The 15,633-nt window shown below is 46.7% G+C and overlaps 1 protein-coding gene across 1 annotated transcript in view; it reads right to left on the bottom strand.

Annotated features, from left to right (window-relative positions):
• The window catches only part of P4HTM (prolyl 4-hydroxylase, transmembrane), a 150,032-nt gene that overhangs the window by 13,687 nt on the left and 120,712 nt on the right, over nucleotides 1-15,633 (bottom strand). Inside the window, exons 6-7 of the mRNA XM_078661797.1 lie at nucleotides 4,306-4,491; nucleotides 3,546-3,636 (exon numbers count right to left, since the gene is read on the bottom strand). Of these exons, the coding sequence (XP_078517923.1) occupies nucleotides 3,546-3,636; nucleotides 4,306-4,491 (277 nt within the window). The remainder of the gene's footprint in view (nucleotides 1-3,545; nucleotides 3,637-4,305; nucleotides 4,492-15,633) is intronic.

The following is a 15,633-nucleotide window of genomic DNA, read 5'->3' as shown; positions in this document are numbered from 1 at the left end:
TGAAGAATTAAGGCACAACAACAACAACAAAAAAACAATGTGAAACACATAAAATAAATTTACTTAAATGCAACACAATACGGACTTAAATTGAGAACAGATATAAAATAAGGCAATGTGAGTGACCGCAGTAATAGAATGCAATGGGCATCTCATTGGGGAAAAATGCTTGAAATTTCATAAACACCCATGCCAAAGACCAAGATTACAAACTGAAAGTGTTGGTCTCCTGCCACATATCAAACAAATAAGGTCTGTAATGGAAGGCTAGGATGGAGAATCCTGCCCAGCATCCTGAAGAAAGAGTCAGACTCGCCAGGACCCTCTATATGTTACTGGATGAAAAGCTGAAGCACATTTGGATGCCGCCACTAACGAGAACAGTCTGAAGCTATGTTTATCAGCTTTGCTTTGTGCTACATCCAGTCGCCAATCACTTTTGGGAGTACTGGTGGAGTTATAGGAAAGGCATTTAGAAATGTCCTTGGCTGAGCAATGAAAAGGCCATTCCCCTAGGATCAAGGCTCTCAGAAACACAATGGAAATCAGTAAAGTCCCTACTATTCCATCTCTGCTTCATTAAGGTTAACTATAGACAGTCACCGTTTCGCTGATGCCCTGCAAATTCATCCATTTATCCAGATTTTGGGGTTTAAGATGGGTAACCTCTGGATTCATAAATAGGGATCTCTAACGTCATTGAATGATCCATTTCTGCAGATCTTTCTTCAATACTGGGTGGTTCGCTGTATTGCCAGTGTTTGACAATATCCGTTTTGGCCAGTATACGCTGATGTGCATTAATAACAGTTTATATCTGTTACTGTCCTTGTGACTGGTTACATGCAGTAGTTCAAACTTCAGGTCACTAGCAAAGGTCAGACCCATCAACCACACCAATATTCTACGAATTTACTCCCTATAGCATTGAAGTCATGGGTATGTCCCAGGAGTGTGAAAAAAGCCTGCTTTTGAATTCACTTATCCAAGGCAGTTAGAGTTAGGGACCCACACAAATAATTATAACTAGTTTGGGTGATATATTTTCAATGTAAGTATTGAAACTGGATCATTCTGAATTGGTTTGCAATTGCAACAGACCTTGGGGCCAAGGTGTTTTGCCATATCTTCATCACAATCGTCGATAGAGGAGGCAAACCCGGGTTCAGTGTCTCACCATAGCAATATGGTCCACCCCATCACCCACATGGCCCATCTCTCCCTGGCATATGCGGGGTCAGGATCGCATCGTGTAGCCATTCATTAACTATAATGTGCTGAGATAAGGAATAGCATGACCTTGCATCTGCTGCTCCAAACCCACCATCAACCTGAGATTTATAACCCATACCATGGCTATTCTGAATTTTTTGCCCTCCCAGAGATAACCTCGGACCATTGCCATCAATCGGGAGAAGTATCCTCATGAGATTTTGTATGGATAGTTCCATAGGTTGAAAAGTACTTGATGAAATATCAACATCCTAACTTGACCAACTTTTTGTTGTTGTTTGCATATCAAGGATTGGCAAAAACTAGGAAATGAATCTGTTCCTCTGCTGATTTGGTAGGACTCAACAACTCCTTCCTTAATCAAAATGTTCACTTCTTCCACCAGCTGAACCAGGAGAAAAAGATTTGATATCCATGGCAGAATCTGTAAAGAGGAATCTTAAAATGTGGCCTTACTATTTTGACTAAAACCTAGCATGTATCTGCCTTGTGTTATCGGCTACCAAGTAAGCATATGAATGGAATGCGGTAACAACAAGCAGTGGACGATGGTGAGGCTGGATAGCAGTCACTGTTTTGATGTAGGCAAGCTTTTACAGCAGCAGCTAATGGCGGTCGGTTTCCTCTACATCACTAGATGCATTTTGCCCTTGGTGAACCCACTCTAGCTCGCCTCGGCGATACCCACTGAAATGAACATTGGGAAAAACCATCTTCTCTATGCCCATGGACTTCAGAGTTTCAGTTCCCATCTGCCTCTTTTGTATCTCCCTATCATTTCTGGATCCAAAGTGGAAAGAACCTGAGAGAGGTATATCCAGAATGTGTTGTGAGCAAGAGGTCCCTTATTTAGAGACCATTACAGTAATCAAACGTTGGTAAGTCAGCTATGTTATTTGCTGCACTACTGCGGTTACCTAAGATGATCAATCTTTCCTTAACATTATCCAGGGAGTCTTCCATTTTGTCTGGCACACTGTCGCCCACAAGGTAGCCATCCGCCGCCTTCCTCCAGAGTGGTCAATGAAGAGGCTTCTAGAGCACTGCTAATCATCTTTGCAATGATGACCACCGGAAAGCCCAGCACTGGCTTTATGAGGATATTAGCATCCACAGCCTCATAGTACTCTTTCCTTTGTTTTCTCTTGACCGGACACTGAGGATAGAGTAAAACATGTGGGCTACAATAGGCCGGTGACCGCTAAAACAATTGGTCTTGGTTGCTGTTTGGTTTAAAGCTTCTCAAAAAGTATGGATGACTGGACTGTTGGAGTGACAGTCTCATAGTATATCGGTAATATCTGTGATACGATAGAGTTTTAGTTTTGAGGTGAAAAAGCACCCCAACCTAAAGCCAGTCTGTATGTGGGGATGTACAACGCCTTGTAGCGCCACAGGATTCCTGCGAACAGAATCCTCTGGGCTACTATTCCAGATGGGGATCTTCTTAACCCCTTGCACGCTCATGACGAGCTGGGCTCGTCATGAGGTAGCCTCCTCGCACGCTCATGACGAGCCCAGCTCGTCACGTAACATGCGTTTCTGCAAATCTCAGCATGCGAGCGGAATTCCGCCCGCACGCATGCGGTTAACTAGGTTTTCTGCCTCTAGGGCGCTTTTCTGATGGTGTTGTATCCCAAGGACCATCCTTCTTAGGGCAGTCACTCCATGGGCAACCCAGCCTTTGATGTCTGCTTTTGAGTCTTTTATGCTCCTGTTCAGGGAAGCCACCCTTTGTGATGTGTGGCTGTGCTTCTTTGGTAAGGGTCTTCCTTCTCTCTTCGGTGTTGGAGAGCAGGCGGCCGTGGGTGTATTACTGGCTCAGTAGCCAGGGTGGCATGTATCCCAGAGGGTGACAGAGCTACCTCTGATGTCCCTGCAGCATGCTCCTGTTCTAAGATTGCCTTTTTAGAGTCAGATAAGAATGGTGACAAATTACATAGGCACTGTCTCCAGAGTGCATAATCTCCATAAAGCCATCTGTATGCGTGTGACAGGTTACTTGCCAAGGTCAAACATAATGGTCATCTGAACCACACAATACATAGGTATTTTATGCTAACATCATTCATAATCTATTGTTATTTTATCCACATCTGCTTTCAGGTCCATTAACAAAGGTAACCCAAGCTGGGAATGTGCACCTCATCTCCTCATGTCTTCCCCATAAGCTCAGATTTGAAAATCCCATTGGGGAGCACACTCCGGTGGAAACAAATGTCGGAGGAATCCAGTCATGAATGTTTTCTATCACAGTAACAAATCAGCACACTCAGAAACAATGTAAGCGAAACAACACTTCTACTCCTTACCATTTCATCATAGGTTCTGTTATCAGCGATAGGGAAGGTGGTCTCGCCTCCGCCGGTGACGTTATTCAAGTAGAATAGTACGGTCACATATCTAAAAAACAGAAACCTCACTTGGAGTTAAGGATGCGCGTCTACGCCAGCCTAGAGCATTTCTCATTTTAAAAGTGATCAAACAGAGAATTTTCTACATAATGAGCCTCTTATAAGCCCTGGTGGTCGGATGTTCCAGACCCATCACTGAAGGAAGGTCCTCTCTATTATGTAATGCCTGCCACAGGGGTCAGAATGTTTCTCCCAAGGCTTCTTCCAGTGCCAAGGATGAACACTGGGACAGCAATGCCACCCTGCACTGGCAACATGGAAAAGCTGCCACATACAGGTATTGGAAATGTACACCGGCAAAACAGGGGTACATTTCCAATATCCACAGAGCATGTGTCTCAGGCATACTGGGAACTTTCTTCCAGCATATAAGGTACATCTGTGTGCCCCAAAAATGGGGCACAACAATATAAAAATTATGAAAGGAGCATGCACATCATGTAATTGAGTTGTGATTAAGAAAAGAGGAAACAGCCATGGTTTTCTGCCTATATTATGCAACATAAGAAACTCTACATAGGTTTTGCACTGAGGTGGTGCACCATGTACAATTAAGAAATTGATGACTTATAGATCTTAAGGTAGTGCAGAAGGGGACACATTCCACATTATTTGATCTCAGCAAGCCTTTTTTGACAAAAGAAGATGGACAACCTACCGGCATGAGGTCTCGAAGGGAGCCGTCTCATTGGTGACCAGTTTTGTGTGAGTGCAAGAGGTCTCCGGGAACACTGGGCCGCTGTCCATGTGTGCGTGATAGTGGCCTCCTTGGTCATATCTCACAACCTGCATGGGCTCACTGTTCTCCACGATAGCAGGTGGCAGGTGTGTTAACTTTATGATCCTATCAGGGCAAAAAAAAAAACAACACCTATTACTTCTGTGACTAGTTTTCCTTTCCTTATCAAATACTTGTCCACCTGTACCCAGTTACCAAATACGCTTGATTAAGCACCAGCACATTTTACAGAAATGACCAGTATAAAGGAGATAAAACTCAGAAAGAAAACCTTATTTGAAAAACAGATGTCTTGCAGTTGTATCTCAAAGTGGGGGAGGTAGGCAGTGGTTGTGTACCTTCGATCGGGCATCAAGAACTTCTAGTTATCAAGTATTACTTACGAAAACAACAGTGTATATTTCCTTGTCTGGTTGAGTGTGCATTCTGTTACTGCCTGATGAACCAATCAGGACTGAAGATACCCTTACCATTCAGTGCTCTCTTTCATCATGGCGAACCTGAACTAGATAGGTCATATGCCTTGTGAACGCCACCTGCCCTGCCAATTTTCACAGGTCCATGCACCAGTCAAGTTTTTTTACCGACATTCTGGGACTTAAGTATTTTATTTATTTTAAAAGTTTTATATAGCGCTGACTAGACCCAGAGGTATCAGAGCGCTTTACATGATCAGGATAGTATAAGGCAAACATGGTATAAAAGCATAAAAAACAAGGGTAAGGAAATAGCAGTGTGAAATATCCAAAGTAAAAAACAACATTATTACAAATCAAGATGGAATAAAACAGGAGCTGGAGCAATACATTAAAAGTAATTTAGGTAAAGTGGAGTACAGGAAGAGGGACATAAATTACTGAACCAAATATGGTATGGTGAAAAGAGATGAGAAGTCGGGCACAGGTTAGGATCCCCAATAGTAGTTGAGGAGGTGGGTTTTAAGGTCTTTTTTGAAGCTGGTGTAGGAGGGGTTACAGCACAGGTTTTTTGGGAGGGTATTCCAGATAGTAGGGGCATTGCCAGAGAAGGAACGAGATTGTGTGGTTTTCTTTTCATGCAGAGGTGGGATTAGGAGGAGGGCGTTGGTGCTTCTCAGAGGACAAGTGGTACCAGCGATGAGGCGTTTCTTGGAGAGGTACTGCGGAGAGTTTTGGTGGAGGGCTTTATGAGTAATGCAGGCAGTTTTGTAAGCTGATCTCCTTTCGATAGGGAGCCATTTAAGAGATTTGAGAGCTGGGGAGATATCATCGAAGCGTTTACAGTCTGTGATGAGCCAGGCTGCAAGGTTGAGTACAGCTTTAATTGGAGGAAGGTGGACCGTGGCGATTCCGTTGAGGATGGCGTTGCCATAGTCAATACGTGAAAGAACGAGTGATTGAACCGCAAGTTTAAAATCATCGGTGGGTATGAATGGTTTGATTTTCTTGAGGTGACGGAGAGTGAAGAGGGCTCCTTTGGCAGTTTTTGATGCGAACGTTAAGGGTGAGGGGGTTGTCGATAGAAATGCCAAGAGATTTGACGGAGTTGGACAGTGTGAGTGAGCAGTTGAGTGCATTAAGGTCTGAAATCCATGATTGAACGGGGAGAGGGTCCTTTTTGGGGGAGAAGAGAATGATTTCAATTTAATTAGGGTTAAGTTTGAGATGATTTGAATGGAACCAGGATTGGGTCTTGTACAGGGTGTTGTTCAGGTGTAAGATGTCAGCATGAGTTTTAATCTTGTAATAGATTTGGGTGTCATCGGAGTATAGGTGGTAGTTGAGGCCTGCTTATTTAAGAAGGAGAGTGAGAGGTTCCATAAAGAGATTAAAGAGGGAAGGAGAGAGAATAGATCCTTGGGGGAGTCCAATGGAGACTGGAGTGGGGTTAAAGACAATTTAGAATTTTGATTTGCTGAGTTCGGTGTTGAAGTTAAGATGGTGTTGTGTAGGTTCGGAGCCATCCGGTTACGGGGAGGGATACAAGGGGCGTAGGAGAAAAGAGGAATATGGTCTGGGGAAAGGGAGTGGTCTTGATTAGTTGCGGAAGGTGGCCGGTTGTGTGGGTGAGGAGATTGGGTGGTAGGTGAGGAGTGAGGGGTGATGGAGCTGTTAAGTGTCAGTGGAGGGGTTAGGTTGTTCAGGTGGCACATAGTTTCTGGTGAAGTGGGTGATTGAGGGGAAAGGACGGTGGAGTACGTGAGTGGTTGGGTCAGGGGGAGGGAGTTTGGGGGGTCAAGGGGAGGTGGGGTCACGGGAGGGGAACGGTAGGTGGGTGATTGTGATTGGGGGCTATCATTATTCAAGGAGGAGTCCGAAGACAGGGAGTTCATGGGGGTAGGGGGAGAGAGGGAGATAAGAGGGGAATGTGAAGTATGTGATTGGGGATAGGGGATGTCATTAGCAGTAGAGAGGTCAAAGGAGGGAGATAGTGAAGTCCATTGTTGGATGAGGGTGTTAGTTGGGTGGTTGAGTGGAGGTAGAGCAGGGGGAAAGGGGGGAGGTAGAGGTATGAGGGGTGCTATTCGTCTGGGGAGGTGGAGTGTTAGGCGCCGACTGGTCGAGGAGGAGGGACATAGTGCTGAAGTGGAGTTCGAAGATGGAAAGATGGGATGCCGAGGCTTGTATGAGGATGTTACCTGTTTTGAAGATGGAGATATCAACATCACTATGAAAGGCTGGGGAGGGAGCGGTGGATATTTTGAATCCATATGGTATTTTGGTTGATTTAGAGATTGGGAGGTGTTGAAGGAAGATCCTCTTCCATTTGGAAGGGCGTTTGGAGTAAAAGATGTAGTTGGTGATAATGGGGGAGGTGAGGCTGATGTAGTTATCAACAATGAGTGTTTCCGGGTTACGGATAAGGAGTTTATGTTTGAAGTTTTTTCTAGCATGTTTGGAGAGATTGGGGGGGTAAGGAATGATCCAGGAGTTATGGCCATGTTTGGCGAGAGTAGGGTCCTGGGGTTGATGGACGGTGCTGTGAGGAGGCATGTTGGGAGGACGAGGGAGGAGGACAGAGAAGATTAAGGAGATCGGGGTAGAGGAGGAGAGGAGGATTGGAAACCAATAAGTTGGGAGGGGCGCTGGGAGAGAAAAAAGGGGCAGTATCAGGAAGTGGGGTAAGCAAGCGAGGAATTGGAGACCAAAAAAATGTGGGGGGGGCCGCTGGGAGAGAAAAATAGGGGCAGGATCAGAAAGTAGTGTAAGCAAGCGAGGCGTTAAAATCAGGCGCAGATTAGAGAGCAAAACAGATTACATCGCTAAGATGGAGCAAATAAAATAGGTAAAATAAACACGATAAATATGATGATATTAACAGTGGCAATATAAGGAGGTAGGTTAAACAAATGAGGAAATTGAAGTCAGAGGCTGATTAGACAGCAAAAACAGGTTAACATTGGTAATATGGAGTAAATTAAATAGGTAACAAACACGATAAATATGATGATTAAAATAGGGCAAGATAAGAAGGTGGGGTAAACAAAGGAGGAATAAAAGTCAGGAGCAGATTAGATAATAAAACAGGTTTACATCGCTAGTATGGAGTAAATTAAATAGGTAAATAAACACGAGAGTATGATGATTACACGGAGAAGAAGGCTCAGGACAGAGGTTGATTGTCTAACTCTTTCTCAGTATTTTTTACACTTTGGGGGTAGATCTAAGTCCCTTTCTCTAGGCAAGGTGGGGTACTAGGTCCTATTCAGTCATGGTTGAAGAAAGTAAAATGTAGTCACTGCGTTGTCCTATAACACTTTCCATGAGATTGTATCCGGAGAGTTGGTCTGTCCTCTGTTTCCATGAATGAGGTTTTAACCTGCCATTTTGAGGAGGGGGTCAGGGGATGTATCCCTATGGAGCCCAAAATGGGGTCCCAGTGCAGTTAGCCCTCAGGCATCAGGATTAACTAGAGCCAAAGTCATCAGTCTGTGTGTGAGTGACAACCAGTTTTTGTCATTTGGGGTGGTGTGGTAGATATGGGCCCACGAGGAGTCCAGTGGGTCACCGAAGATCACCAAGCAACGCAGCGTGTACAGTCTCCCCGCAGATTAGGAGCCAAAGGTCAGTGCCCTCACCAGTAGTTGTCTCTGTGCGCGAACGGTCACAAACGAGCACCCGCGAGTATACAAATGCACGGGTGCACCTCTGAAACACATGCGGGCCTCGGAATACATCCAGGAGCAGTGAGGTCATCGGACCGGGGTCGGACACCCTTGAGCACTCCCACCAAGCCGAAGAGTGCAGGAAAAAAATCTGAGCTGCCGAGGACGCTCAGAAGGGTACCGCACAGATGATGGTCGATTCAGCAAAGAAGACTCGACCAGGGCGAGACAAACGTCGTGTCCCGCAGTTTCACATGGATGCGGGAAGCTGGGAGGCCGGGGAGTCCGAGCCCTGCGATGTTGGCGGCCACAGCCGATCAAAGCTCAGCTCAACCTGGCAGTTCAAGCCCACGACTGCGTCGCCAGATCAAGGGGCCCGGCCACCTCACCCCTCCGAGGGCCGGTCACTTCCTCCCTGAGCTCCACAACGAGGCAAGACCCTCTACCTGCAACAAGCGCTGTGTCCAGGGTTCTGGCGGGACAAAGCGGAAATCACCCACCTTAATCCGACAACGGATCCATCCGTGCCGGAGGAAGCGAGGTGGCCACCCCTCTGGGTCATCCGGATGTTTCCTTTGTGACTCTGCCCTCGACAGACACGGATGTGTCCTCCTCGGATTTCCTGGAGGGAGTATGCCTGTACTGAAGGGGTGTGCTCGTCTCATTCAGCGAAGTTGTTACCCCAGATGTCTCCGGCTTCACGGCCATGGGTGTGTCCATCTAGGGCTCGTTGGGGAAAAAGAGGCACCAGCTAGAGTCTTCCCGTGGCCTCAGCGCCGCTCAAGCCCAGTGTACCTCCAGCCCTCACGTGACTCTGCAGGGGCGAGCGAGACCAGACAGCTGATGCGAAGAACTTCGTGATCGCCGCGTTGACGCTGCAGCCCTCCGTAAATCCGATGTAGCGTGTCCTACTGGCGGTCCCAACTACAGGTAAGTTGCTCCAAGTCAGTAATGTTCTAGATCGTTGATGCAGGTTGGATGGCTTGGTTAACTAGGGATATTCACCGATTTGGTGATCCATTAATGGACCTGGGAAACTTGGTAGCCATGCACCAATTAAGTTGCTAGCACAGTGGTGGTAGGTGCACAAATTCTTTATAGAGAAGAGTTGTGCAGTTCATAGCAATACTTAATGCATCTTGTAAAGGTGGAATTGGAATCTGATTTGCATGATTCCATTCACCAGACTCACAAATGCGCTAGTAAGACCGGGAAGACTTGATCCAGCTTAAGTAAAAATATAAGTCACACCGTCCCTCTCAGGCTTGAAGAATGCCCTATCCTCAGGAAGAGAGAAGACAAGAAAAAAGGAAGCTAATCGGATCTCATTCAAATAAAAATGCAAATCCACAGTAATTAATTAGTACAAGTGGTTGCAGCATTCATTTTTGGGGACCAGGAATTATTTTCATCATCAGCCTTTCACTGTGATAAAGACAGAGATGGGCAGAAAAGGGAGAAGGAGGAAGGAACAGAAATGTAGGAAAACACTGACAAAGGGAGAAAGCAGGGGTGAATAAAAGGCAGGCAAAGGTGAGAGACAGGAACTGTAGAGTGGTGGAATGAAGAGGCATGAGGTGGAATCCAGGCTAGGAAGCCTTTGGACTCAGAAACCACAACATTTAGCAATGCTTGCAGTCGGGACTAGGAAAAACGTTAGGTCCTACAAAAGTGGTGCATTTGTAACGCTGCTTTGTTTCTCTACGAAATGTTGCAAGACCGAGCCACACAAAGTTTGAGGTTCACTTTTATCTCTGGCCGAGGTGATAGCTAGAAGAGAAGCCACATACATGAGAGGAGTTGTGCCTTAAATGCCACAAGATGACCACCAAAGGCTTTGATAAGTGGGAGTTGATTGGAATTGGTCAGATAAAGGTTATCTGGGGGAGGGGAGAAGTGCTGACTTTCGAGGCACTTCAGCAGAGTCACCACCTTCATAACAAAGAGCACTTCCGCTACCTGCAGGTCAGGCATGCCCTTCTATCTCATGTCTTGCCGGGAGACACCCTCCCCGAGGCCTCCCCCCTTGAAGATCGTGTATTGGATGGGCATCTACCGGAAAAAACCATCTCCTTGATTTACCGAAAGTTGATCAATCACATGGAAGACCCACTGAGGTCTATCTAGGAGGCGTGGGTAGCCGATGGATTGGAGTTGGATGATGGGTTGAGGCTGTGTCTTCCCCCAAGGTGGTAGCGATACAGATGAGGTTGCGTCTGGTGCAATTGAAGATTCTACATAGGTCATATGTTACTGGTCCGGGGGTGGTGCGGATGGGCTGGAGCACAAATGGGGAATGTAAGAGAGGCTGTGGAGATATTGCGACGGTACTACACATACTGTGGCACTGCGATAGAGTTCAAACCTATTGGCACGCCATACATGAGACTCTGCGAGATGTCCTGGGTTGTGAGGTGAGATTAGAGGCGCGCAGATGTCTCTTAAATGTTTGGGAACCCACGGATCTTAATCAATATTTAAAGCAATGGGTTACGCTGGCTTGTATGATTGCCAAGCGCAATATAGCACAACTATGGGGAGCCACTCAATCACCGCAACGCGCCAAGTGGGCCCAAGACTTGGACTGGTGTATGTTCAGAGAGCGTGCTGTGTATGTTGCGAGGGGCTGCCCTGAAAAGTGGATAAAAATATGGGGCCGTGGAATGTGTACCGGGGGATTATTTGTGTTCCACCAGCCAGGCAAACTGATTTGGACACTCTGGATTCCCCTTGATTCCAAGTTTTTACTATTATGTTTTTTTATCCTGTTTGCGAGACGACCTCTGCTCCGAGCACTGCAGTGATAATGTTGATGTATTCCCAATGCAATTGTTATGTTTGTTTCATGGTTTCATGATTAATAAAAAGAAATATTAAAAAATTTAAAAAAATGCCACAAGATGCTCTTATTGATGTGAGGTTTAACTATTTTTAAGAGCTTTCACTCGAGCAACGAAATGCAGGAGCCATACGAGATGCCCCATAGACTCTCATTGTACTTCTGTACGGCCCAGTGGCAACGAGGTTTGTAGAGGAGTTGTCCCTTTTGTCACCCATTCCTGAGACAGCAACTCCTAAAAGAGACAGTGGTACATGTGGTGTCCACTGAAGGCAACTGTTATAAATGGACTGCTGTCAGATTCCAGTAGTGATCTGGCAGAAGATGGCTTCTCTTCTTGCAGGACTTGAATTGGAGGAGTTGCTAAAGATAATATGTTGGATAACACCAGCTTTGGAGGACCTCGGGGCTCGGCTACAAACCAATCTACATGAGCTGCTTGTAGCGTCACAGCTGAAGCTTGAGAAGAGACGCACGGCCTAATGAATCAGTGCTGATCTCTTTTAGGACTGCTTACATCTTCTGGTTGACGATGGAGATGTATGGGGTTTGGTCCTACAGACCTATCGGAGACACTCAACACTGTCAATCAAACGAATGTGACTGAGAGGCTGCTCAGGGTTGCAGTGGACAATATAGCCATGAAATGGACTATAACCTTCCACAATAGTCAGTTCAGCTCCACCTCTTCCTCTCAATTCCTGTCCTCCTCCAGTTGGGCTCTAGAGGGCTGGGTATTATAAGCTACATTATTGAATATACACCGTCATCCACTGCAGCATTGATTCACTCGATTCACCTGCATCACAGACTGGGAAGGCTGCCTGCTGGCCTGTTCTTTGGTTTTGTTTTGTTCGCCCTAAGTTGGCAGGGTATGCCCAGACGTGGGTCCCTTGCTCACTTTGCCACTGGATTCAAGCAAGCCGGGCTGAAGACGGCTGGAATGCCAGAAACCGGTCCTCGGAAGCTTGTTTCCAGTCCAGGGAAGACATGGCTTGGCAGTTCGGGCTGGACTGTTCCCATGAGGCACTGGGTCAAGACTGATTTGCATATGGCCATGTCTGAACTGGAGGTGGCGAAGTGAGCTAAAGAATGATGGTGGATTAAACCCAGATCCGTTGACTGGGGGTGAGTGCTAGCATTGTTCAACACTTCGTCCATCATCCACTTTGGTTTTTTTTAATATAGGTGAAGGGTTCCCTTATTTTTAAAAATCATAATAGCAATTGATTGTCAATATATTATTGATCTATTGCTGTAATATATTTGTCTTAACTCGTACGAAAAAACAGTGACAGTTCTTGGAGTGCAGGTCTTTTTTTCCTATTCTCCTACGTCACTGAAAATAATTATATTTTCTATTTTAGTTCCTGAATAGACTGCAAATTACACCATTTGGGATTTATGTTTGGTTTAGTGAAAGTGATCTATATGTTGCAAAGTGTCAGTGGCTTAGCTATTTGCAGCTTATATGCCTCTCATATGGCTTAGGTTAATGATACTCATGGTATATATACACTGTCACATCACTTTGCCATTAATGGTATCCATGATTATCGGATACGATTGTAGCATAATAAATATTTAGCTATTTATAGTTTATGGCCCAGATGCATCAAGCTAAAATCCGTTCACAAAGGGGCAGATTGTCAGAATCAGCCCGTTTGCGACCGGTATTTTTGCATTTGAGATGCATCATCCCAGGGGGCGTGGCTTGGACGGCAATGGAGACGGTCGTCTAGGTCCTGCGGCTCCGCATCCCTGAGGGGGAAACTACCAGCCAAACGTGAAAAAACCAGAACAAAAGGACTGCACAAGGTGTAGGAAAGGTTCGCGCAACTGACCGACGCACAAGAAGGGCAGAAAGCGCAACAGCGGCGAAGGAATCAGCCCCGGAACACACCGCAGGCAACAAGAGTGTGATGCAAGATGGCGGTGTGAGGCGAGAAGAGGAGGGCAGCGGAGACTACGGAGTGAGACGAAGGGACCTCCAACCCCTGAAGCACGACTGCGGTGCCCCCGAGACCGACCTGAGGGATCCCGAGGTACCCGCAGCAAGAGCAGGCAAGACAAAGGGTGGAACCGCCCCAAGCGAGCGACAACACGAGGAGGAAGGCAAACCGCAGCGCAGAATAAAGGAGCGGAGAGCAAGTAAGCGATCCATAGCCTGCAGAAGCGGAACCCTCCCTTTCCCAAGCCCAAGCCCGAAGGATCGACGCCAGGCAACCGGAAGTGAGCGGAGGTGAGGCGCCATTACCGGAAGTCTTCCCCGATCTGAAGCGGAAGATGGGAGGTAGGCTGCCAAGTGACCCGGAAGCGGAAGAGAGGAGCCAGGCAACCGGAAGCAATAGTGAGTAAACAGAGACACGGAGAGACAGAGCGCGAGTACCAGCGAGCACCAGCGGAGCCTAGCGAAATCTAAAGAAGAGGCGAAGGGCGGAGGAGAGAGCGGCAAAGGCGGGCGCCGGGGGCGGAATGCTCAACGCGCATCAGGGGCCCGAAGCAGCGAGACTGCTGCAAGATTGAAGCCAAGAACCAAGCGAGTGCAAATAACAGGGAGACAAACAACCAGCCCATAACAGGAGGGCACACCGGACGCCGCAAGTACCAGGAGGGGAGGTGCTAAACTAGCACCGGTACTGACGCGAAGCTAAAAAGCGGGGGCAAACTCGAGCAAAGGGGACCGCACGAGAGGCCTGCACAATACAAAGAGGACAGTACGATACGTGGCGATATGTGGCCCTCTAACGCTCCTAAGCCACGCTAAAACGCCCAAAAAAAAAAAAAAAAGCACCAGACCTGGGAGAGGACAGCATCCCTGGCAGGGGGATTGAGGTAACGCAAGACCCATCACCCCGGTGAGACAACAGGCAGCGGGGGCAGAAAGCAGTGCGAGCACCTAGGCCTGGGTATGTGGTATATAAATAAATAATACCGGATCTATTTTTGGATGAATGAATGAATAACAGATAGCTCAATAAAATAAGAGTCAAGATTCGAGGTAGTAGGAGTTTCTGCAGGTTTATTACAGCATAAGGACAGGATCAGGACAACCTGCATAGGAACAGAGGTAACAGGGCCCAGCAGGACAACTGGGGCCCAGCAGCTGCCGGGGCTTGGTCTGGGATGAGCGCGCTAACTTTTAATAATAATACATTGACTTATATACATAGCGCAAACACATAGCATTACATTGCAGTAGGCGTAGCAGTGGGTGGAGCAGAAGGCGTGACGCGTAGCAGTCGCGAAAGATAACAGTAAAAAGAGGTGTAACTGGGAGTATACATAGACATGTGATGCAAACGTAACAGAATATGTCATGAATGGGCGGAAACATAGGAGGGGGCTACCTAAGGAGCCGGGACCTCTAACCTAATGGTGCGCGAAAACTGGCAATGACGTATTACTAGGAGAAACTGGGGGCTACGAACTCTGTGCTAGGAGCAGAGACTAGAGTCTGGAGGGTCGGAGCGACATGTACCTAAACCCTATCTGGTATCTAATGTTTAGGGAACATGTTGATATAAACTAGAAGTCATGAGGGGAGAAGCTAACTTGACTCTAAGACTGGACCATGCATTATTCTACATGTAGTGCGTGATGAAGAATACTAAATGACCATTAAATACAGTATTTCTCTAACATGGAGACGAGAAGGCTAGACAATGACGGAAACTATTGATGCAGTTCAGTAGCTTAGGAATGCAGAAGAGGAGGACTGAACTGATAGCTGGAATCATAACATACTCTTGGCAGACTCAGAGACAGAGCCAAGCTGCACCGGGCACTGCGAGGCAGGAAGTAAGTGAAGGGTCGAGGATACAGGTGGGGGCTGTATCGCTCCTCAGCGAGGCTTTCAGGAGACAGGAGCTGAATCTGTGGTCTGGGCCCTTTTGAGGCCTGGAAACGGGGACTTTATAATGGAATAACGTGCACACTGAGAAACGTGGCAACATAACTTTACATAGGCCTGATATTCGTATTATTCACGAGGACTGGAAAATGACATATCAGAGGTGGACACAACTGTAATTGCGTCATTAATCAGACATGGGGAATAACATATGCATATTGGTCATGCACACATAACATATGATGGATGAAGCGTAGGGACACAGAACATGGCAAAATTTACTTTTCCACATTCCCTCCTTGTCACTACGTTTCCATCAGGAAACATCAATTTTCATGATACCATCTATCATTTCATACAGTATCATTTGCTCGTCTCGAATTGTCTTGGAACGGGATTTAGAACGGGGCTTGGGACTAGGAATACAAGAGGTAGCACACATGCTGCAAATCGCAGGGCCACATTGTATAC

This window comes from Lissotriton helveticus, chromosome 9 (assembly GCF_964261635.1).
Source record: "Lissotriton helveticus chromosome 9, aLisHel1.1, whole genome shotgun sequence".
Lineage (NCBI taxonomy): Eukaryota > Metazoa > Chordata > Amphibia > Caudata > Salamandridae > Lissotriton > Lissotriton helveticus.
Note: the sequence above shows the minus strand (reverse complement) of the source record. Positions and strands in the feature narration are given on the sequence as shown.